The 24,615-nt window shown below is 40.6% G+C and overlaps 1 protein-coding gene across 1 annotated transcript in view; it reads right to left on the bottom strand.

Moving 5' to 3' along the window:
• The window catches only part of DSCAM (DS cell adhesion molecule), a 386,044-nt gene extending 362,584 nt beyond the window's left edge, over positions 1–23,460 (bottom strand). The window contains exon 1 of the mRNA XM_030234233.2: positions 23,314–23,460. Within this exon, the coding sequence (XP_030090093.2) occupies positions 23,314–23,416 (103 nt within the window). The 5' untranslated portion in view covers positions 23,417–23,460. The remainder of the gene's footprint in view (positions 1–23,313) is intronic.
• Between the last annotated feature and the right edge of the window lie 1,155 nt (positions 23,461–24,615).

The following is a 24,615-nucleotide window of genomic DNA, read 5'->3' as shown; positions in this document are numbered from 1 at the left end:
AAGAAAGAAAGAAAGAAAGAAAGAAAGAACTGTTGAGTATTCTTTTTCTGCTTTAAAAGAATTAGAAATCTGTGTGAACTGATTGCATGAAAAATATCAGAAAGCTAAAAAATAACATATTTTAGAAATGCACAATACTGTTTAAGAGCTATGAAACATTTTTTAAAATTCACAGTTATTTTTATTAGGATTAGCAACACAGCATGAATATTGTGAATTCACAGTCAACAAAATTGTTTTGGTTGTGAAATCAACAAAATAGTAGCAACTTAAAATCATAAGCAAAGCTGGACTGACATTCTGACCCATTTTCAAATCTAGGAGAGCACTGTCAGTACCTTTGAGTGCAAATAAAGGGGTTTTACCTTTTAGGATTTTTTTTTAATATTACTAAAAGCAAGAAGAAGGAACTTTTTGCTTTTAGAATCCTCTGTAACTTAAAATCAGATTTTTTAAAAATAGTATTGAAATATTCTTAATGTTCAAATAATTTAATGTTTTGGGTAATTAATATGTTCATTCTGTGGGTGGTATTAGGTGATCATCTTTTTGGGTAGCACGCACAAAGAGTGAATACAGTAAATATAATTAAAAGTGATTTTTGGGGGGGGGGGGAAATAACAAATAAAAAGCCAGAGCCTGACAAACCAAACCAAAGGAAACCAACTTCAGCTGCAGCATTTGAATAAAACAGTCTGTTATCTCCCTGCTCCTCCCTCCCCCTCCCAAAACACACATGTCAAACTTGGATATCTCTTGCTCTAGGCAATAGACTGATGGATGGTATAACCAGATGTCCTCTGCTCATCACTAGACAAGGCACACATTCCTCTGACCTCCACGCTGAAATATGCTCCAAATTTCGCTTGCTTTGTTTAAAAGCAAAACCCAAAGACAACCACGATACACAAAGCCACCATCTACCTGTGCATGTGCTCTGTCTGCACAGAACCAGCCCACACCCTCCCTGTTGAAATCCAGATGAGAGATTTTCCATTTTTAGACAATTGCTAGGAAGGCACAACCTTCTGCTTACGAGCAGAGCACGCCAGTGACAGTAAACCACAGCCAGAAGGCAAAAATCCATTTACAAAGGCACCACAAAGATTCTACAGCCCCCATTCATATTCTGGGGCAGTCACCTGCTGCTGGAGCATCTCCCCAAGCAGATTGTTTGGCAGCAAGGAGGAGCAGGAGCAATTAATAGGAACACTCTGCCATACATCTTCCTCTCCTCTGCCTTGTCCTTACGTCTGTCTGTCCACACCCACACAGAGGTCCCAGAGGTCACAGTCCCAGGGTGCTCCATCTTTAGTGGGGTAATTATTCTGCTCAGCAGAGAGGGATTTGACAGCTCCCTCCCCAAAGTCAGGCAGTTGTTGAGCTGAGAGATGCAGCAGCATCCTGTGTTGGTTCCTTGGTGGTAGGACAAAGATATTCAGCAGAAATCCCAAAGGAACAGCCAGGACCTTGGTGGAGCCAGGAGGAATTTCTTGTAGGGTCCTGCTCCAGACCAAGCCAGCAGCAGCTGAGGTGGTTGGGGCTGCCTCCCACTGCAGGTGCCTGGTGCCAGGTGTGGAGCTGGGATGTGGCTGAATCCCCCCAAGGCTGCCCTGGGCTGTGGGAAAGCAGAGTGTGGCCAAGGACACTCAGGCCCCTCTGGCAGGCTCTGCCTTAGGCAATTCCCTCATTTGCTGGAGCCTGGAGACTGGCTTGTCTCATCAGAATACTGAGGAGAAGAATAAAACACTTCCCTACACTTGCCACAGGAAGAAAATACCTCTGGAATTAATTTCCATAAAACTGAGAAGCTTTGTAAGATGAGGACACTCCATTTTCACTCTGATTCCTAACCATGGTTTTGACACAAATGTTAAGCACCCAAGGAGGTTTTGTGATTCCTCTTTTTTTTTTTTTTTTTAGATGAAATTGAGCAAAACAAAAATAAATATCTTGACTTTTACACAGGAAGAAATGTCTGGCATTTCCAGGAAGAAGGGAGCTACACAGGGATTGTCATTGAGGTTATGTATTAGATATTAACACAGTCTGGTCATGCACAAACAACTAAAATACATCACACTGTATTTTAAGCATATTAAAAGGGAGTAATATATATTAAATGTATATTAAAATGTATATTAAAAGGGAGGAATCCACATGGGTGAAAGAGGAAGTGATAGTAGCAGATCCAAATCTGGATGATTCTGGCTTTTCCAGCACAAAATAATTACAATGGTCAAGTGATTCCTTTACTTAAGAGAAATTATCTTATCCTTAAAAAAAATTATCCATCTTTGAGGCAAAATAAAAGGGCTGTGCCTTTGCATAAAATAGGAACTCCACAATAACTGCCTCGGTGCACAATGAGAAAATCAGATGGCATATTGAGTAACAGCTACATTTTCTCAAACTTTCATAATTTCATTTTTTTTAAACTATCATTCTATAGAACAAGTAGTTTTCTATAAAGATATAGTAATTGAACACATAATAGAGCAGTCAGTGGTGACAGTCCAGTGAAAAGGGAATTCCATTAGAGAACAACTTGCTTTTAAAATCATCCACAGATAACAGAATATTGAGCTGCTTTACATCAGCAGCTTTAAATCACTTTTTTCAGTGACCTCTGGCACATAATGGGGTACTTGCTTTCCTCTGTTTTTCAGTCTTAGTCAGTTCTGTCAACAGGTATTATATTATACTGCTTTTATATTCCTGTCTAATCACAATATTTTCAGCAATTGGGTGTGAAATCAAGACAAGTAAATCTGTTAGATTCAGAACACAACAGATAAAAAATATCATGTTCCTTAATTGACATTAGCAGAGTTTCTCTACAAGCTTTGCCAAGCTATGACAACAAAAACCCTACAGATGAACCAACTGTGTCCTGGGCTGATCCCCCAGGGTGGGTGATGCCTTAAGTTTTAGCTTTCATATTTTCCAGATCCTGTTCTGCATTAGTGCAGAACTCTGAACTTCATATAAAGTGTCAGCAAGTTCTCCTCACAGTTCAGTCAGACAAAACAATCCAGCCCCAGAACCAGGGACACCACTGCAGCTTCAGCCCCAAAAAGTGCAAACAAAAAAGGCCCAAAAAGTGCAAACACCAGGGAATTGAGGAGAGCAGTCTGGGAGGATGGGACTGCATAACCTGGAGCTGTTATTGGACAATTAACCCCACATGGAAATGGACCAAAACTTATAAAAATGTGAAAACTCGTGGCCATCTTGGATGTAGCCCTGGCCAGGCTCTTGTACTGCCCAAGGTGCATCCTTTGAAGGCCTTTTCCATAAATCCCTGCTTTATTCCTTTAACTCTGCCCAGCCTCGGTTCCAGGGAGCCTCTCAAGGCTTCATGAGGAACAGGAAAAGGAATGAGACCCCACCTGCAGAGCTGCCCCAGCCTGGGACCAGCACAGGGAGGACGTGGAGGCACCAGAGGAGAGTCCAGAGCAGGTGAGAGTCTTTGCATGCCTTGCTCTAAGTTGATTGTCTGATGTTCCTCAAAACAAGGGGAGAACAGAACTGCAGAGAGCCCAGAGAGGCTCCAGGATGGGCAGAGGGCTGGAGCAGCTCTGCTGGGAGGAAAGGCTGGCACAGCTGGCATTGCTCACCTGCACAGGAGAAGCTTTGGGCTGAGCTCAGGGTGGCCTTGCAGGGCCTGGAGGAGCCCCAGGAAAGCTGGAGAGAGACAATTCCCAGGGGATGCAGGGACAGCAGCCAGGGAATGGCTCCCAGTGCCAGAGGGCAGGGCTGGCTGGGATCTTGGGAATGAGGAATTGTTCTCTGGCAGGGTGGGCAGGGCTGGGATGGAATTCCATCCCTGGATCCCTGGCAGTGCCCAAGGCCAGGTTGGGCACTGGGGCTGGAGCAGCCTGGCACAGTGGGAGGTGTCCCTGCCATGGCAGGGGTGGCACTGGAGGATCTTTAAGGTCCCTTCCAAACCCAAGTCATTCTACAATTACATGAACACTGCCCCAGTTGTGACTTCCCATGAGCAGAAACTGGCAGTGCTGCTTGGGGAATAAAACACCTTCCACCAAGTTGTGGCCCACTTCAGAATCTTTCTCTCTTTTCTGTTCTAGATCTTTATTCTTTGAAAGGAAACAATCTTCTTCCCTCAGAGAGCAGAACCCTTGTTTTGAGGAACATCAGGCAATCAGCTTAGAACAAGGTATATGCAAAGACTAAAATCCAACTCAACCAGGCAATTCTGTTCACCATCATTTTCTGATCCAAGTGTTTTCCACTTGAGAGAAACAAGGCAGGCTTCAGAATTTCCCTTCACAGAAATGAACTTCATCCCTTATCACAGGAACTTCTGAGGAAGAGACTTGCACTTGTCTGCAGGGACAGACACATTTTTACCTCAGTTACCAAGGATCCCCAAAGGCTCCTTATCTTACACATAAGGGACACGCTGCTTTTCCCCAGACAGGCAGGTGAACATAAAAAGTGCCCCAAACTGAGCAGCTCTGTCATCCACTTCAAATTTGAGGGCCAATCCCAAACAGCTGTAGCAATAAAAAATTTCATTTCTTGATCTAGACTGTTAGGTCTTCAACCTGTAGCCAGGGTAGCTTTATATAAGATGTTTAACAGGTGGAAATCTAATTGAAAAATCTGATTTATTGTCTTTATTTACAGGCTAAGGCTCTTCCAAATGCATATGCATCTATAGTTTAATAACTCAACTCAACTGCATGTCACTATTGATGTCACCCACAATGTCAAGAAACAATTAACACCATTGAGAAAAACAAAGAAAAAGCCATCAACATTGAATGTTTTTTCAAATTGCAAAAATTTTAAGTCACATCTTTCTGTTTCTGCTGCAGATCTTTCAATTAGGATTGTGAATTGTTTGGTTTTAAAAATGCAAGTCATTCCAGTCTCTTCAGTTGTGGGTGTCTGCTCTAACACAGGTCCTCCTGTAAATCACAGATCATCAATTCAAAAGGTCAGTGCTGATTAAAAGAAATAAATCACATATAGGGACATTTGTTAGACTGCAAATTACTCTTTTATGTCTTCTGAAATAATATCTCTCTTCCTTAATTCAGGTACTATGCCTAATTAAAAAACCATAAAATAATGAATGTGTGTAAGGAGGAGTTTCCTGCCAAAAGTCCAGTTTTAAATATCTTACATTGCTTTGAGCTTGGCTCTGTCAGACTAATGTTCCCTAAAACAAGTTTTAGGCTGCAGCCTGAGCTATCAGAAACAAGGCATTATCCATCTTCAGAATAAAAAATTTATTCATCCTCAGTGCTAATAAAACCCAGGAGCTTCCCTTGGTCTCAAAAAACTGAGGGTTCTTCTACAGAAAATCTGTAAAAAAAGTCTATGTAGACTTAGATTTAACTTTTTTCAAGTCAAATAAGAAGACAACAAAAATTAATAGAACTCTGTGTTTCCTTAATTTGCCCACTTCCTCCTCTAAGTTTCATATTTATAATTCCTTGTTTTGCTTGTATTACATGTTGCAATGCTTAGGTAGGTGGATAAATATTAGAGAGTTCATAGGTGGATCCAAATGATTATGAAGATAAAATAAGTTGGTTTTTTTTTCCTTGTCATGTCTTAAAGTATTCTAAATAAAATCCCAATACAACCAAAATTAAGAAAGCTCTACAGATCACACATAAACCACAAACTTAGTGAGAGAAACATTTTGAAAGCCTGGCCTGAAGTTTGCCCAGTGGGAACCTCCCCAATACCCACATAACTTTAAATCTAGTAAAGCTTTGAAGCAGATTTGATATTTTCCCTGTGCTCATGCAGTGTCTCAGCTTCTGTATGTGCAAAATGGAGATATCACTCCATAAATTGCTCCTGCAGAAAAGATTTATAGAAGAAAAGGGTAAAGCCTTATGTGAGAGATAAATATCATTAATTGTTCACTGCAGTACAGCAATATTCTGACACTTCTAATTCCTAGAGAAAATGATCTGTTTCCTCCACAGTTTGCAAAGAGTGTCCTCAAAGACAGGAATAAAGAATGAGAATGCTGAGTTGCTTGGCTGTGACATTTTAATATCCTTTGAGCCACTGAAAGACGCTTGTGATTTATCAAAACAGCATTTTCCCACATCTAAAAACTCAGCATTGTATACACCCAAGGAGTACCTGCACTGGTGTCTGAGGGTGATGGGGAAACAAAAAAATTAAATTTCATCTACTGCAATGATGTGGAGGCACCTGAAAGAGCTGAGTGTGTGTTAAATAGGACATGAAATGATCGACACACACACGCTGAGAGGTTTAAGGCAAAAAAGGTGGGTTTATTTCCAGATTTTGATATTTATAGAATTTTAAAAGTGACCATGAGTTGGAGATGAAATTGGCACCTCTCCAACCACACTGGTCAAACTAAGAGTCTATCAATTCTCTTCTCTTTTGGAAAGGAATGCAAACCAACCATTATTTACATGAAAAGTGCATGAAAAACTCCATTGCAGAAATGTAAATATCAAAAAAACTTAAAAAAACCTTTAAAATAACAAAGCAACAAGTGTGAAACACCAGAGCCTTTGGCTTGGGAGTGATTCTGGATCTTATAATGATAGAATAGAATTAATCAATGAAGTTGGCAAAGCCCTCCCAGCCCAGGCAGTGCCAGCTGTGCCCCATGGCCACCTTGTCCCCAGCCCAGAGCACTCAGTGCCACCTCCAGGGGACACCTGCAGGGATGGGCACTGCAGAGCTCCCTGGGCAGCCCCTGCCAAGGCCTGAGCCCCCTTTCCATGGGCAAATTCCTGCTGCTGGCCAAGCTGAGCCTGCCCTGGCCCAGCCTGAGGCTGTTCCCTCTTACCCTGTTGCTCTTTTCCTGGGAGAATTGGCAGATGAAATAGGCTGGTTTAACAGAGTGGTAACAAAGTTTTGGATCAGTACAGGGCTACCAAAGGGAAATAATTTACGAATCAATAATTATTTAATAATTAATTAATTAATAATGATGAATTATGAAAGAATGAATTACTTCTCCTCAACCCCTGTCTAGCCTTGCTTCCCACTTTCTCTCCCAGGTAAAATGCACACACAAGAGGGGAGAAAATTTGGATAATAGAAAGAAAATTTGGTGATTTTATCCCACCTTTCCCTTCCAGCTTTAAGTTACAGAATGCAACAGAACACCTCAACTGTTTGCTCTTCCCACTCCTTTCCCTCCACAGCTTCTCATTTCTCATTTGCAGACATGATGCAATTTCTGAAATTTCCTTAATTAGGGGGTGTGGGGGTGATATTACCACAAAATTTATTTTGTTATCACAGCTTTTAAATTCAGACTTTTATTCTGAATGACACTGGGAGATGAGGAAAAGAGGACCTAGGGATAAGGAAATAGGGATTTATAATTCCTTTTTTAAAGTGTGAAATGTTAAATACTCAAGTTCCCAATGAAAAGGTTTGAACAGGAAAACAGCTCAATTTGAATCCCCTGCTCCTCTGAGCCTGCAACACTCATGGCTTGACCTCTCCCCTGGTGTTTCAGAAGTGGAGAGAAACATTCCCTCTTCTTTTGGGAACATATGGCCACGTTTGGACTGTGTCAGAGGCAGCTGCTTGTGCTGAGACCTGCCCCAATTGCTTCTCCTCAGTGTCTCCCCACTGCTTCCAGGGTGACAGGACAGAAATCTAATGGGATTTGGAGACCAGTGTGAGGAGCACAAAGTCACTTCATTTCTGCCCATACATTTTGCCTCTGTTCCACTCTGAGCTCAATTATTCCCTTCCCTCCTGTAAAAAGCCACTTCTCAAATCATGATAAATCCAAACTACTCTTTCTTTCCCTGCTCTTTTAGTGTCCTGCTCCATTTTATTCAGATGGGATTCAGTCATACAGCCAGCTTAGACTGCTTTGAAATTCCTGTCCACATTGGCTTGAAAGGTCTTCAGTGGCCTAATAAATTGTTTGCTGTTCAAATAAAAATAATTTGGAGACAAGTTTCAACCCAGATTATTATTTTATGGGCATCTGTGACCTCCAGAAGAGAAGAACCCTGAGCAGAAGTATTAAATGATGCTCCATAATAACTGTAAAAAAGATATTGGGTGAATTATTAGAGGGGGAAGTGTTTGAATGTTCCCAATCCAGGATCCAAGTCCTCCAGACACAGAATTTCCCTGTTTCTCATTAATACACCAGATTAAATCCAGTTCTGACTCTCCCCTTCAACGTGTCTGAGGTTAAAAATGTTTGTGTACTCAGCTTAATAGGCTCCCATTAGGGAAATGCAAAATTAGCATTGATTTTATTTAAGAAGGCCATCCCAGTAAATGGTGTGGTTAAATGTCTACACACAAAATTTTTCTGAGCTCTGGCAATTTCTTTCCACAGTAAATATTCTATTGGGATGGGACAGAGTTTGCTAATTTCCATATGTTAATTAGCTCAAAATACTCCTTCTCCCAAAAAAGGAATTCAGGGAGGAAAGTAAAAAAAAAAATAAGGAGAACAACAAACAAAAAAAACTGAACAAAACCACCAAAAAAACCTGGTAGGATTGGTAATGGAACAACCAATCAATAAAATCCCACACAACTTCTTTATCCTAATAAACAAACTTTTCCTAGAGAATTACATGGGTAATTTTAAAACAGCTTTCACTTTGAAATGAAAAGAGGAAAATATGCAATTTTGAAAATATTGAAAGGAAAAGTTCTGTTTTTTTCTTCATCCCTTGCAGTTTTTTATTTATTTGTTTTGGCTGAAACATAACTTTTTTCAATAGGAAGACAGCCTTTTTAACCAAAATACATACACATTTTTCCTAATAAAGTAGTTGGCAGCAAAGGATATCAATCCTGAGAGAGAGAAGAGAATTATGCACTTCAAAACAGTAAGGAAGAAGAGAGTTTTGATTCTAAAAGCAATTTATTTTCATTAATTAAAACAACATAAAGGTCTGGGGGTGGTGGAGACAGAAAATTTAGGGCATTCATAATTATGGTCCTCTGTTCCTGTCAATTCCTTCCAACAATTTATTATCAGGTATCAGATGTGGTGAGAAAATAAATCTAAATGAAAGCAAGAAAAAAAAATTAAAAAAGCACATTTCATCTTCTTTTAGCTGACCATTTTTAGCCATTTTTTAATGACAAGAAGTGTTTAACTATCCCACCTCTCCCACTGAACTTTCTGGAGCTCCAGTCCGAGGCGATGAGAGCAGCACAAACAGAAATCTGAAGCACTGGTTTGTGGGTTTATTACTGATTATAGAAAACAGTCCTACCAATTTCACACTTCATCTCCTTTATTCCATATTTTAGTACTTGGAAAGGAACAGGAAGCATGGATCCAAGGAAAGACTAAGGTTTTAGGAGATCCTGCCTGAGGATTTGCAATGAGAAAATTGAAGAAGTCTTGTTTCTTTGCTTTTCAGTTTCCCTTGACATAAAGAGGGAAAAGAGATAAAGAGATATCACAAGAATGATAATTCAAATTAAGCAGGGCTTGGGCTTTTCATAAAGGAAGAGAGATGCCAAAACAGGCAGAAATAAAGGTTCCCTTGATTTTCCACAGAGTTTGTGATACAGAATTTCTTTAACACTTGAAAACAAGTCAGCTCTAAAATGTGCTGTGAATAACCATTGATAAGGGGGCAAAGAAATCCCAATAATAAACAGAGCTCGTGCAAGAAAGGAGAAGATGCATGAAAGAAAAGGAAGGCCAAAATCCAGTGAATAACTTCTTGTTCTGAAATCCCTTTTGAAAGCACACAGAGCATCTCACAAGGTCTTGTTGGGCTGCTGACATTTAGAGGGGTTTTCTTTTCCTCAGCCCTTCCATAAAACTGCTGAATGGCTGCTGTGCCACAGCCCACATTATCCCATCACTTCTTATTTATGGGTGCACTTTGCCTTCCCAGCCCTGGATTTGCCTTTCAGCAGGTCATAAATGTGCATTTGGAAAAGCAGATCAACTTTGCTTCTGTTGCTCTAGTGGAATTTTTCCAAGAAAATGAATGTCTTATTTGTTTTTAGCACAAGGAGTTCATGATATCCAGCACACTTACGAACTCAAAAAACATTTAAGCAGAACAAAAAGTATTAGGTAGATGATCAATCCCCTTATTCCTCTGGATTCTTCCCTAAGACTTCTTCATTTAAATACAATTCAAGGTTAGCATTATTTTTTTCCCCCTTTTCTTTTATCCCCACTGTTTTTATCCTAACCTCTACACTACACCCACAGCTGCTTCCACAATTTATTATTTTGCAGTACATTCCTAATTATATTTCAAATATAAGTAGATAAATTTATGTATTATAAATTTATATTACAAAACATAAATGTATATAATATATAAAATTTTATATATAAATAAAATATAAATCAAAATATTTTCAATTCTGTTGCACATACATGTAAAAAATAGCAGTGTTTATGGAGACTTTTGTAAAACTTTACATTGAAAATTTATTTTACAGAAATATTTTGATTTTAGAAGACACTGAATATAATGAGCATTTCTTTAATTGAAAATATCTACCTAGTTTCATTATTTTTTCAAATCTGCAAAATATTTGCACATTTAAGAGATGAGTTTTAATACTGTCTAGTTGTGTATACCCATATGGTAATTTGTAGCATTTCAGTTTATTTTTCCTTCTTCATATCGGAAATACTTTTCAGTTTTTAAACAAATACATTTTAGTCAGTGTTCTGTGAAAAACAGTTTTAAATTGGATGGGAAAATGGAGTACATGGAAGGATTCTCAGTTCTCAGTACAGAAACTGCATTCTTGGAGGCACAAAACAAATGTGAGTCTGAAAGAACAGAAGGAAATATTTCTTCCATCATTATCACTCAGGTATTGCCTGGAGGATCAGTTGCAAGACAAATATCAGAAGGAAAAAGATGTTACTTTCCTATGGTTTATGTCTCTCTAAAGAATAAAATGTGGGTTTACTAAACAATGGTTTTTAACCAGCAGGATGTTTTACAAAAGGAGGAAAAAAAAATAAAATCTCTGCCTCCTCTAGAAAACTGTAATCTGTCTCTTTGTTAGTGCAAAAATTAAAAAAATCACCTCCACAGCTGGACTGCAATGAATTTTCAGAGTGTGTCAGGAATTTGATTCTCTGTTTTAATGGAGAAGGAGGGAAGAAAAAAATTCCCTAGGCATGCAATTGAAAAACAAGAGAGCTGTATGTCAGCTGGAATATGTAATCCCCAAACAGAGCCTGCCCTGACCTTCCACAAGTAGCAGGGCAATTGTTCTTGGGGATTTTATGAATATCAGTGTCTATTTGCAAAGAAAGCCCTGGATGAAAGAGGAAAATGAATTTGAATTTGCAGTGAGAGTGAGCATCCAGTACTGGGCTGCACCCCAGCTGGAAGAGAGCCAGCATTGATCCCTGGGCAGGGAGCCAAGGAGGCATCCTTGGCATGGTGCAGGACCAAGCTCTGCAGCTGGAGAGCTGAGCTGGGCACAGAGGAGGGACCTCTGCATCATCTGCAGCAGAATGAAAGATTTCAAGATGCCAAGGTAATCATTTCCCCATCCTCTCTTGCTGCCAGCCCAGAAGCTGCAGCAGTAAACCACTCGAGTTTTGCATGGGGAAGTTGTAGAGAACAATCACATGGGGAAGTTGTAGAGAACAATCACACGGGGAAGTTGAAGAGAACAATCACATGGGGAAGTTGTAGAGAACAATCACATGGGGAAGTTGTAGAGAACAATCACACGGGGAAGTTGTAGAGAACAATCACACGGGGAAGTTGTAGAGAACAATCACATGGGGAAGTTGTAGAGAACAATCACACGGGGAAGTTGTAGAGACAATCACATGGGGAAGTTGAAGAGAACAATCACATCGGGAAGTTGTAGAGAACAATCACATGGGGAAGTTGTAGAGAACAATCACACGGGGAAGTTGAAGAGAACAATCACATGGGGAAGTTGTAGAGACAATCACACGGGGAAGTTGTAGAGAACAATCACATGGGGAAGTTGTAGAGACAATCACACGGGAAGTTGTAGAGAACAATCACACGGGGAAGTTGTAGAGAACAATCACATGGGGAAGTTGTAGAGAACAATCACATGGGGAAGTTGTAGAGAACAATCCCTCCAGGGCCCTGCAATGAGAGACAAATTCTTTGGAGGAGGAGGAGAGAATGAAACCAAAGCTCAGAGCTGAAACCACAGAGATACCCATGGGATGCACCTCTGAATTCTCAGTTCCACACATCCCTCCCAAGCATGCCCCAGGGTCAAATTGCTCTCTCAAGCTGCCCTTTTAGTTCCCCATGGCTGCATCCCAGCTTCAGGGAGCAGGGTGTGGAGCATCCCCCCTTGGCAGGGGTGTCCAGTGGCCACATCTGCCTGACAGACAGAGTTGGGCAGCACCCAGGGAGCAAGAGCTGGCCCAGGGCTCCTTCCCAGCCCTGCTGCTGCACAAGGGCTCACAAGGTTGTCCCCTCACCTGCAGCACTGCCATGAATTTTTAACTCCTCTGTTCAGCCAGGCAGCATGGCTTTCAGTCCAATTCACTGCACAAGATGTGCAATCCTGGAGGTGAAATCCAGGATTAATTCACACTGAGCGCACACAACAGTGAGAAAAGAGACAGTGCAGACAGAGAGGAAGAGAAGGGGAATTTCTGTAATCAAAACCAAATTGGTTACATTAAAATGAACAGTGAGTAATCCATGAAGGTACCCAAATAAACACAGAGCCTTTCAGATGGCAGCAGGGAAAAGAAAACCTGCAGGCACAGAAAAGGACACAATGAGGTAGGAGAGAATAAGTTGCCATAGACATATACCTACAGCCTTCATTTCATGCACCCATAATTCTCCCTGGCAGCTGCATGATTAATTCAAAGATTTATTGATTTTTTTTTGCCTTGCTCAATCCTGTTGACCTGCTTTTGTTGACAGGTCTCTGTGGATCACACTCCTCTGGCAGCTGAAAGCGTTGGCATCACGTTGGTCTCCAATGGCCCACAGGAAACATTTCAACTCATTCAGCACCACCAGTGCTCCAGTGCATGGCAAGAATGGGCAGGACTTATTTTAAATTTAAAAAAAAAAAACAACATGAAAAAAAAAAAACTGGTAGTGAAAAATGTTTCACCTTGATGTGAAAAATGTCTGTAATCACAATTATAATGTAATTTGGGTGGCAGTAGAGAACGTCTAAACTGCTTAATCTTTTTTCTCTATTCTCATTCTTACATAAAATCCCCTGGTTTTAAGTTTTCTAGGTATTTTTGGCAACTGCTCACAACATAAAATGTTTGGATTTTGCATCTGCTGCCTTTCCGCATCAGGACAGAGCATCTGCCCCAGCAAAGCTTGAGCTCACACACCAGATCACAGGCTTTAAATTTCACTTGATTCTGACTAAAAGGTCACCTGGCCTCCATCATAACCTTCCTCCAGAGGGAAAACACACATGCAATTAAAATGTGGCTTTACAGATCAGCAGCCCAGGTACAACACTGATGTCACAGCAAATGAAACAAAGCCCTACCAGACAGGCACCTCCAATTCCTTCTAATGAGTCATTCTTCTAATGAGCCTCTCAATTAAAATTGGACTCTTAACAGGGAGGGCAAACCAAATGAGCATTGTGTGAGCATCTACAGCCCTAAAAAAAAATGTGGATTTATCAACTTAGTAGCACTGTGCTCCACAATGATGTTTTAATTGAAAACAGTTACCTGGTACAACACACAACAATAGAATATTCTGTTTCTGGTTGTTTGGTAGTTTTTTCCCAGATGTCACCTGTAGATTTCTCTTTGGATGTATTAAAAATAACCTGAAAACCACAGCTGGTGGCAGTTTTGCCATTCTGCTCCCCTCAGAGTGCAGCTAAACCACGTCCAGAGGCAGAAAGGATTCCCAGTGGTGAGGCACACACTCATTAAAATGAATCTCATGCATCAATTTTGTCCCCTCACATCAAAGCTGTCACAGCTCGTTGGTGTTTGCTCAGGTTAGGCTGGGTTGTGATAGGAAACCTCAAGCACACAGTGCTTAGTGTGGTCACCTACTTATCCACTGCTGCTCAGCAAGGTGACAAGATCACAAGCTCCTGGCAGGGGAGATTTATGAGGTAGAAAATAATGCTGCAATCTCTATTTCAAAAAGCAAAAATGAAAATAAATCATAAAACTGGACCTAAAAGCAGCACACACTGATTCATCAAAGCACGTCCCTACTTGTAGAATTTTGATCCCAAATCTGACAGCACTGAGCTTTGCTGTCTATAAAATCAGACACCCCCACCCCAAATCATGCAGTTAAACCAAAGAGAAAAAAATATTGCCTTAAGTATTCAAGAAAATATCTATGAACCAAAAAACTGCCTGAAGAATGGTGAAATAACAGCAAAGACAAAATGTAAGAATGTTGTGGGAGCACCTGGCAAGGTTAGCAGCCAGCCTGCTCTTATTTCACCTTTAATAAAGAGCTGGTCAACATCAAGTTCATTTAAATGCAGGCCATATTTATTTGAAGGCTCTTCAAGCCCCAGAGAGAATTAATATTACACAAACCACGAGGGCTGGAAAAAGCTGGCCAGGTGATAAAATGGGTTTCACCCAGGAAAATGAAAGAAATTTCAAGCACATCTGGAGAGAAAATAATGTGACACAGATATTTCCAGTGAAAGATTAACTGTGTCACTGAACTCAGCCATGCTGAAAGAAACCTCTTCATGACTGGCAACATCAATAACAAGGTGGTAAAACAGAACAGTTTGGGCATCAGATTGGATAATGTTATGCATGGTCCAACAGAGCCTCAGGCCCATGGAGGGATGTGATAGGTGCCCATATATGTGTGTGCATATAGATATATATGTATATATGTATATATATATCTATATATAGATATATAGATATATATGTATATATGTATATGTATACACACACTGATGGATACAGAGATGGAAAGACAGAGGAGGGCATAAATCTTAAAAAAATAAATATTTAAAGCATTTACCCAGAAGCAGACTTGCAATCCTCTCTCTCTGTTTAATTCTCAAGAAGGCAAAAGTAATTCTAAAGAGGACCTGAATCCAATCAAGTTTTTCACATGCTTTAATTTAAGTAGAGAGGAAATAAATTAAAGAGTTGAGGCAAAAAATTGAGAAAGGGGATTCAGGGGTTGTTGGGTTTGGGTTTTTTATTTTGGATTGTTTTAAAGTGAGAAGAGGGAAAGAGTTTCTCCCATTGATGGAAATGAAGGGCTGCCCAAAACTCAGCAGCAACAGAGGGGAAAGAAAAATTATGATACACTTTTCTCCTAGTCATGCTTTGTTACTGAAATGTCATAGCCACTGCTCCTATGTGTGAATCCCATTAGAATTAAAATTGCTGGGTATCTTGAGACAGAGTAAGTTTTGACTTTCTGGATTTTAACCACCCCACTCAGAGATATTTTTCTCCTCCATCTCACACAAAGAGCCACCATTGTTCCCTGCCCTCAGACCAGCCAAAATGTGCAGTGACACTAAGGAAAATCCAGCAGTTCCCTCTACAGGGAAATACCAATCTCTGTGCTGTTAACACCTGCATTTCTCTCCCCTGTGCTGAGTAAATGATCAGAAAGCACTCCTGTGCTACAACCACATTGCTCACTTTCCTCTGTGCTATCAAAAAGTTATTTTTTGACATGTGGATGAGATGCTTTCCATCTTCATCCCTTTGAGTGGCTCCCAACTCCTGACTCCCACCAGGCTGTTGAAATCCTTGCATCCAGTGCTACTCATACCAGAGAAATGACTTTTAAATTAGTCACCCAAACGAAATATTCCAATGTAATGGAATAGGAAATAAAAATGGAGCCCAGAGAAGACAGAGGAATGCTTTAGGTTGGAAAAGACCTCTCAGATCACTGAGTCCAACCTTTAATCCATCTCCCTAAGTACCACATTCAGGTGTGGTTTTAGCACTTCCAGAGGTGGCAGTTCCACCACTTCCCTGAGCATTCTGTTCTGACCACCCTCCCAGTGCAGAAATTTTTCCCAATACCCAACCTAAACCTCCCCTGGCACATCCTGAGGTCATTTCCTCTTCTCCTATTGTTTGTTACTTATAATTTCCTTCAGTGAACAGTTTGAAGTACATGGCCTCACTCAGTTAGAATTTTAGTTCATCAGACAGAGGAAAGTGTGAAAATTGTTTGCACAAGCAGGAAGCTAATTTTTTACCATCTCCACTTTCTGGTGCTATAAGATATTGTCCTCTTAAGAGAGCAGAGCTCTCAGGAAAAACGTGGAAAACCAGACATTTCTTAAATAATGCAGTAAATAATTTTTTCCTAGGTCCCTCAGGAAAATAACCTTGCTGAAAGAGAAAGTGAGGAAGCAATAGATTGTCTTTAGAGATGGGCAAGTGCACTTTAGGAAGCTCAGAAAGCACATTACTGGAACAGCAAACCTGCAGCCTGACCTGAGTGTGGCTGAAGGCTGCTCCCATCACTTCCCAGGGAGTGAAGGAAGTTCAGCACAAGGAGAGATTTGCCTGCTGCACTTTCTGAGTGCTGATACAACTCTGAAGAGAAGAATTAAGCCTCACTGACATGTTTTTGGTAAAAGGTAGTTTGCATGCAGATTTATTAAATTTTTATGTATGTTGCTAATATTTAATCATAAAAATTTAATCTTCATCTCACTCCACCTGGAACCAGAAGAAATCTTGCATGTAGAGCATTCAGGGACATAGGTTAAATGTATGTTGAATGTTTGGGTTTTGGCAGCTGTGGTTACATCAAAGCAAAGCCAGAAACATCATTGCTCATCTTTACTCAGTCAAATGGCTGGACTTAATCCCTGTGGTCACCAGCAAAAATCCAATTCTGATCAGGAATCCAGGACTTCACACAGGACCAGTCTTTTCTTACACCATGTACAAACCTCGTGGCTGAAAAAGCATCCCTGTGCAAAGGGAGCCCTTGCTGCAATCTCCAAAGCCCAGCAGAGCCCAGAGCTGGGTTTCAGATCTCACCATGGGATAACTCCTGGCAAACTCTGGCTGCTGCCTGCCAACCAGAGCAGCTCAGAAAAGCCCTTTGTGCAGAAAGGGATCCAAGAGCCCCCGAGTCTTTTGAAGCCAAGGCTTGAGGAACTGTGTGTAAATAAATAATGCAATTCATTAGGCCAAATGTAGGTCAGTGTACATCAGTGACACTCCTCAAGCTGTGGTCCAGTGTGACTAATTCCTGGCTGATGGGAAGGAGGCTGGCTGGAAGGCTCATCACTTGTCACCAGCATGTCAATCACAGGGTTCCTTCAGGGAACCACGTTCCACCCATGCTCACCCACCTTTCCTCAGAGCTGCTGTTCTGCCAGTGCACACTCAAATATGCCATTGTGCACAGCTGCTGTGTTATCTGTCTCTCCTCTTTTCTGCTTTTTTTTTTTTTAAGCAGTCACAGGCCATGTATAAATCACAGAGATTCTTGCATGGTGTGTCATTAGACAGGAAAATGGGAATTCAGAAAGTCGGGGCACGAACCTGCTCATGATCCTGCTCTTGGCACTGTTCAGAAACACAGAAAAACTCAAAATCCCTGGCAGTTATCAGGATCAGGACAGGAGCCATTCCTAATAGAAATACAGAGTGCAGCCACAGACCCAAGTTAATTCTTCAGGCTTTGTTTACATCCATTCCTCATTCTGCTCCTCTCTCTTTGCTGATCCCTTACACTGACCTTCACTTCCAGTAATCCCTTCTCCTACAACCACACCCATCCTTTGCTCTCCATGGGACTAATTAAAACATGAGTGGGTTCTGCTCTGGGCTTTCACCTGGGCTCAGCCCAATCAGCAGTTATTCCTCTTTCCTTTCTAGTCCAGCTTCACAGTTCAGTGTGTGAAGAAGAAATGAGCCAAGCACTTGACTCCCCTCTGCCTTGCTTGCTCAACAGGAGCAGAAGCACAACCTGTGCTGTGGCACTTTCCTTTTGTCCCTTGGGTTTATTATTTTTATTTTTTTATTCTTATTACTTTTTATTATTTTTTGGGATGTTACAGAAAAAACTCAGTTTTGCTGAGCTCTTTGGTCCTGTGGGGCTTAGACTGCTTTCAGTGGTCACAAGGTCAGCACAAAGCTGATTCCAAAAGTCTCTTTTCCTTAGAAATGGCTTGTGAAGGAAAGCAGGAAGAGGGAAAGGAAGTTTGACCTTTGAGCAAGCTATGTGCAGCTATCCATCAGATATTCTAGGGTGATTCTAGGATGAACACAAGGCTCTAGGCTGATTTAAGATTTTATGTTTAGTGCCATTATTGAAAACATGCAGGATTTGGTTACAGGTACAAGAGCAAACTGCACTGCCTTGCCCTCCCTATTATAATTCAAATTAATTTCAGATGAATTCAAGTCAACTGACAAGGCAAAATTCTACAGCAAAGAAGGATTTTAGGAAAAGAGACCCAGTAGCTGCAGCTGCAGAGCTTGGTACAGCAGCTACCTGCACGTTGTGAGCCCCTTGAGACTTCTCAGAGTTACCATCAATCCTTAATTTTGCTGACACTTCAGAGCTTGTCCGACACCACTGCAAAGTCTGATTGTCAACAGCTGTGTCCAGAGGAGAGAGCTGAATATGCCATCTCCCCATTATTCCTCAAAATGGAGTTTTCCACTAGGAAAAGATTTCTCTGTATTTGCTGTTGGAGCTCAGTGTTTTCTGCTATTCCTCAAAACAGATTCACCCAAACAATTGTTTTTAAAATGATTTAATTTTTTTTCTTGCTACCTTTGCCCCTAGAGGAGACCCTGTAAAAGCTTTTTGGCCTCAGGTTTGCTATCATATCAGAAGAATAAGTGTAGGAGCAAACCCCCAATTCTGGAACTGTTTCCTCACAGGCAGACAAGCCCCTGCACACCTTTCCAGGCTGCACATGGAAACGTCACAGAAATTGGTATTTCTGGCTCCAAACATGGACACCTTCCCCTTTATTGAACATGGAGGGTGATTTATTGGGATACTCCTTGGAAAAGCTCTGGTAATAGGTCTTAATATGTTTCAACTCCCAATTACTTTACAATAACCTAGAGGCACGACATAAAATTGCAGCCAGCAAACAGAAGATGCTCTTGCCCAGCTGTGTTTATTACACACTTGGATTGCTGTGGACATCACTGTGCTCCCTGCAAACCAAAGATACAGATATGGCCAGGATAGCACACTGTGACAAGACCAAAAACATTGTACAGTTTTAATAAAGGGACACCCTTCCAAAACTCTCTTCCTAAAAGGCAGGATATTTTTACCCTAGAAGAGGACAAACATTGTGATTTTTTGGTTTGGTTTTTATTTTGGTATTTGTGCTTTTCTTGATATTACAAAGAAAAAGAAAGGAAAGGAAAAGTAAGGTAGGGATGGCGAGGACGGGAAGGGAGGAAGGGAGGGCAGGGACGCGGATGGGGAACGGAAGGAACGCGATCAGGATCAGGGCAAGGAGAGGTGAGGTAGGGACTAGGACACGCGGAAGGATAAGGACAAGGCAACGGCAGGAACGGAGCGAAGGAAGTTGTAGGACAGGCTAGCGAAGGAAAGGAGGGGAGCGAAGGAAAAGGAAGGACTCAGAAGGAGGACTAGGAAGGAAGGAGGGAAGGAGGAGAGCCAGGAAGGAAAGGGAAGGAAGGAGGAAGGAAGGAAAGGCAAGACCAAGGAAGCGAAGGATAGCGGAAGGAGATGGAAAGGAAGGGAAGGACAGCGAAGAGATAGGGAACGCCGAAGGACAGGACAAGGAAGGGGAAGGAAGGAAGGTTAGAAGTGAAGGAAGGAAGGCAAACAGAATGGAAGGAATGAGGGAGGGAAGGATAGGGAGTGAAGGAAAGGGAGGAAGGAGGAAGGAAGGAAGAAGGAGGAAGGAAGGAGGAGGAAGGGAAGAAGGGGGGAAAAGAAGAAAGGGAAGAGAAAGAAAAAGACAAGAAAAGAAAGAAAAGGAGAAGAAAAGAAGAAAAGAAAGAAGAAAAGGAGGAAGAAAGAAAGAAAAGAAAGAAAGAAAAGAAAGAAAGGATTTTGGTTCATCTTACATCTCCAGATCTCTCTATCCTCATAGTCAGAATGAAAGGTAGATGAAATAGTTACTCTTGGTTGTTTTTGGAAGAATTGCATTGGGGTTTAAGTATCTCAGAACAAAAAAAAAAAAAAAAAGGCTTCTTCTGTTTGAAATGGTTGTATCATCTCAGTGGAAATGAAAAAATCACAGAATGGTTTGGGTTGGAGGGGGTCTGAAAGCTCTTCCAGTCCCACCCCTGCCATGGCAGGGACATCTTCCAGTGTTCCAGGCTGCTCCAAGCCCCAGTGTCCACCCTGGCCTTGGGATCCAGGGGCAGCCACAGCTGCTCTGGGAAATCTGTTCCAAGCCCTCACCACCTCACAGTAAATAATTTCTCCCTAATATCCAGTCTAAACCCGCTCTCTGACAATTTGAAGCTGTTCCCCATTGTCCTGTCACTCCATCCCTTGTAAAAAGTCTCTCCCCATCTTTCTTGTCAGCTCCCTTCAGAAAATGTTCTCATCTTTATCCTCTCTACTCACACACTTTCTTTTTCTCTTTGCTTTTCTTTCTTTTCAAGTAAATACTACCTTTTTTCCCCACAAAAACCTTGTCCTCTTCAAACCATGATAAGCATCACTCTCAAATATATTTATAACTATAATATATTTATATATATTATATACATGTATCTAATTATAATTATATTTTTTCCTTTTACAGTAGAGGTTTTCCCTGAAGCTCTCTCTCCTTTTTGAAGATGTTAATGAGTAACCAACAAATCAGTTATTTAGAATAAAAAAATTTAAAAAAAGAAAATAAATGAAAATTTGATATTTTCCAGTACTTAATAGCTTCCAATACTTTCCTGTGTGGAAGAATCTGGTCTTGCACACTAAAAAAAACTACAATAAATGGTTTTTTTATAGCATGAACTATGTCTTATTTTCATTTAAAATCCCAACTGCAGAATTGAGAGATTGTAAGCTAATAAGAAACTTCCTAAAGTTTGTAATGGATTTTTAATGAATGTAGCCTTGTCAACCATTGTCAGAGGGTGCATTAAGGAAATAAATAGATTTAGATCCATGTAGTTAAATGCTATTACACAGTTTTATTCCCCCAAAATTTGGGATTAAAACCAATATAAGATGATAAAAAATGAATTCTCTGTAAGTGGCAGCCATGATGTTTTGAAGAGTTGCCATATTTTTTCCCTAAAAAGGAGATTACAGAGACCTGGGTGTTCCCTACTCCTGATTCCAGGGTGAAGGTAGGATTGAGCCAGTCTCAGATATCACAGAGGTAGAAGAAACTCAAATTGTGTCCTGTCAGCCTATGTTTCCAGAGAAAACATACATATTTTCTTATAACAGAGAATGAAGAAATTATTTTTTTTTCCTCCAGCCAAGACTCACACCTCCAGTTGCACATGCACCACGTAGCAGATGATTTTAAGATGAAGCAAAATAAATGCATCCACCCACTGTTGTGTTAAATAGTTGCAATCATAGTTTAAAGAACCTTAAGCATAATTCTGCATCAATATATCCAGAATATTGGAAAGCTGGTGGTTTTTGCATTTAAATACAGCTCTGACCTGTGCTGGCTGAAGTGCTGGTGAGTCCAGCAATTCAGATATCCCAGACCTCTTTGTGCAAACACACCCAGCTGCAGCTGCTCAATGACAAAAAATTATGATATTATCAAAATCCAAGAGCATAAGAAGGAAGTGAATTTACCAAACTTACTTAGACAGTGCAATATAGAACAACTGATCATCAATTACATGGCTTTTAAATATCTACCAAATGCTTAGAAATTCCTTTGAATTACAATTTTTGAAAAAAAATATTTCAAGGTGATGTCAGGAGTCCATAAAACATAGAGAGAAATCAAATCTATAATATGAGCCATATAGAGACACAGGTATTGCCATCAATGACACAATTTGCCAGAAAATAAAAATTACTAATATACTGAGGAGGTGTACAGAAACATTTCCACACGCTTGAGCATCATAAACACAAACATATTCCTGAGCAGACTGCACAACATTTAACTCAAACTATTTTTTTCCCATTCTGCACAGCCCTGGAACAATACATTTCCAATTTCTGCACACATAAATCATTTGTATGTGTAACAACAGCTGCACTCTGCATTATATATAATTCAGATATGCACTATACTGAAAATATTTCTCCTACCTATTTGTTCTCCCATGAATTTCTTACAATATTTATGCTTTAAAATGTTAGATTTTCTTTGCCCAAATTCCTGAACAATGCCTCATATTTTCTCCCTCTGTCAGTAAATAGATTAATGCACATAACTGCTTTAGTACAGATTTTTCCACTTCAATATGTTCAGCTTATGGCACTGCTTAAGCCTCCACTGTTATCTGTGGAGATATTTGGGATTAAAATGCTATGAAACTATAAATATTGATTACATACCTCATTTAAACATAGCCAAACTAATTTAGACTCGGGATTTCTTCTAATCCATGAGTAACATCACTACTAAAAACAATTACAACCCAGCACATGTTTATGACACTCAAATTTCCTTGGCATGCAGGAGCTCTTTATCAAAGTTAAAATGCAAACCCACTGCCACAGCACCCAAAAGCTGGTTTTATGTCTGGTATAAAACAAAAAACATGTTATTTTCCCCTCAAGCAGCCTGGAAAAGCAGGGCTGTCTGAAGCCTTCATGTCACACACACAGAGTCACGGGGATGCAGCAATACTGAAGTGAAATACATTACTGGGAGGATGACATCCCACTCAGTTATAATTGAACCAAAGTAAACATCAGGCATTTGGGAGGGGAAAAAAAGAAACAGGAAACATCTTTGTCACATTCACATTCTCTGAAAAAATCCCTTCACCCAGGATTTTTCTCCTGGGAAGCTGAGACGCCTCAGACAAAAAGGAAAACAATTCTGATCTCATTTGCTTCTCCTGTGTTTTGCTCACATGGAATGTGTTTGGAGATTGTTCACCCACAGGTGATTGTTTCAATGGATTCTGCTGGGAGTTGTTTTCACTCCTTGGCCAACCAGGGCCAAGCTGTGTCAGGACTCTGGAGAGAGTCAGGAGTTTTCATTATTATCTATTTAGCCTTCTGTAAGTGTCCTTTCTGTATTCTTTAGTATAGTTTAGCACAGTATTCTTTAATATAATATAGATCATAAAACAATAAATTAGCCTTCTGGGCACATGGAGTCAGATTGATCATTCCTTCCTTCATCAGGCACTCCACAAACACAATACATCTCTGCCATTGCCAGCTGGGAAAAACAAAATAAAAAGCCATAAGAGCCTACCTGAGACAAGCGAGACTGTGTCTTTCTCCCATGAGACAACAGTGATGTATGCCTCCACAGAGGAGGGGATAATGCACTTGAACACTGCTACATTGCCTCTCATGGCTTTCTGGTCCTCCACACGGACTGTATAGGGTTCCCGTAAAACTGCAGGGACGAGAGGAGCCTTTGTTACAGAAATTGTTACAGAAACTGCAGCCCCCCATCTCCCCCACTGCCTCAGCCAGCCTTGCACAGTGCCCCCAGGATCAGGCTGGGAGCTCTGGTCTCAGTCCATGGCACACACTTACAGGCTGATCCAAAGGCATTCCTGCTGTCATAGGATACGGAATGAAACAATGTGGATACTGGAATTTTAAAGGTGAAAAGAAGGGTGTTTAATTTCTGACTTTAACATTTATAGTGTTAGGAAAATTAATCCACAAACACCACAGGTTTATGTCCAAAAAGGAGACAGAGGAGTCCTTTTACTTTAGTGGAATAAAGGGAGAGGCCATGGGGCATTCCCCTGGCATCTCTCAGATTTTTGGAGGACACAGCCTCCTTTTTATCCCAATTTCCCAGTGGCTTTTCCCTTCTCTCTTTCCCCCTTGGCTGAGGTACTTGAGAGGTACAGACTGCCCAAAACACCTGATACCAGAGATTCCCCTCTAATGTATAACCCTCCTTTTTCATTTTTAATTCTAACGGAATTTAGGGGTTTTTCTTCCCCATTGTTTCTTTCATCTCTCAATGTCTAATTTCATTTATCAGCAAACCTAAATTTTATTTGTAAAAGCAAATCTCTTTTTCCATTCATCAATCAGTGGAAGCCTTCCCATTGTTTCTTTTCTCTCCCAGTGCTGGTTCTATCTACCAGCAGACCCACAGCTTGTTTGTAAAGAAAAATCCATATTCCTCTCAATTCCTCTCAATAGGTTTTCCAAAGTGGATTGGAGGGTGACAGAGCTACCTCTCCAATGACACTGGACAAACAAACAGTTTATTAAATTTTTCTTTTTTCAGAAAAGAATGCAGAACAAGAATTATTTACAGAAAAGCATGTGAGAATGTTCTTTACAAGAATGCAAACATCAGAAGGCTTAGAAGAACTTACAAAACAAGACAACACATTCCCAGATTTTTTGTTTCCTCAACATCTGCATCTCTTACTCTGTGTTCTTTCCTCACCTAATTCTGGGAGGCTCAGGGAGGAGCTGCATATTTATGTGGGTAAAGGGTGTTATGTTTCGTGTTACTTGTGCAGTTTCCCCAGCCACATTTCCCTTCACAAAGGGTTTTGTGCTCTGTCAAAGAGCACCC

The sequence above is a fragment of the Serinus canaria genome, chromosome 1 (assembly GCF_022539315.1).
Source record: "Serinus canaria isolate serCan28SL12 chromosome 1, serCan2020, whole genome shotgun sequence".
In the NCBI taxonomy this organism is placed as follows: Eukaryota; Metazoa; Chordata; class Aves; order Passeriformes; family Fringillidae; genus Serinus; species Serinus canaria.
Note: the sequence above shows the minus strand (reverse complement) of the source record. Positions and strands in the feature narration are given on the sequence as shown.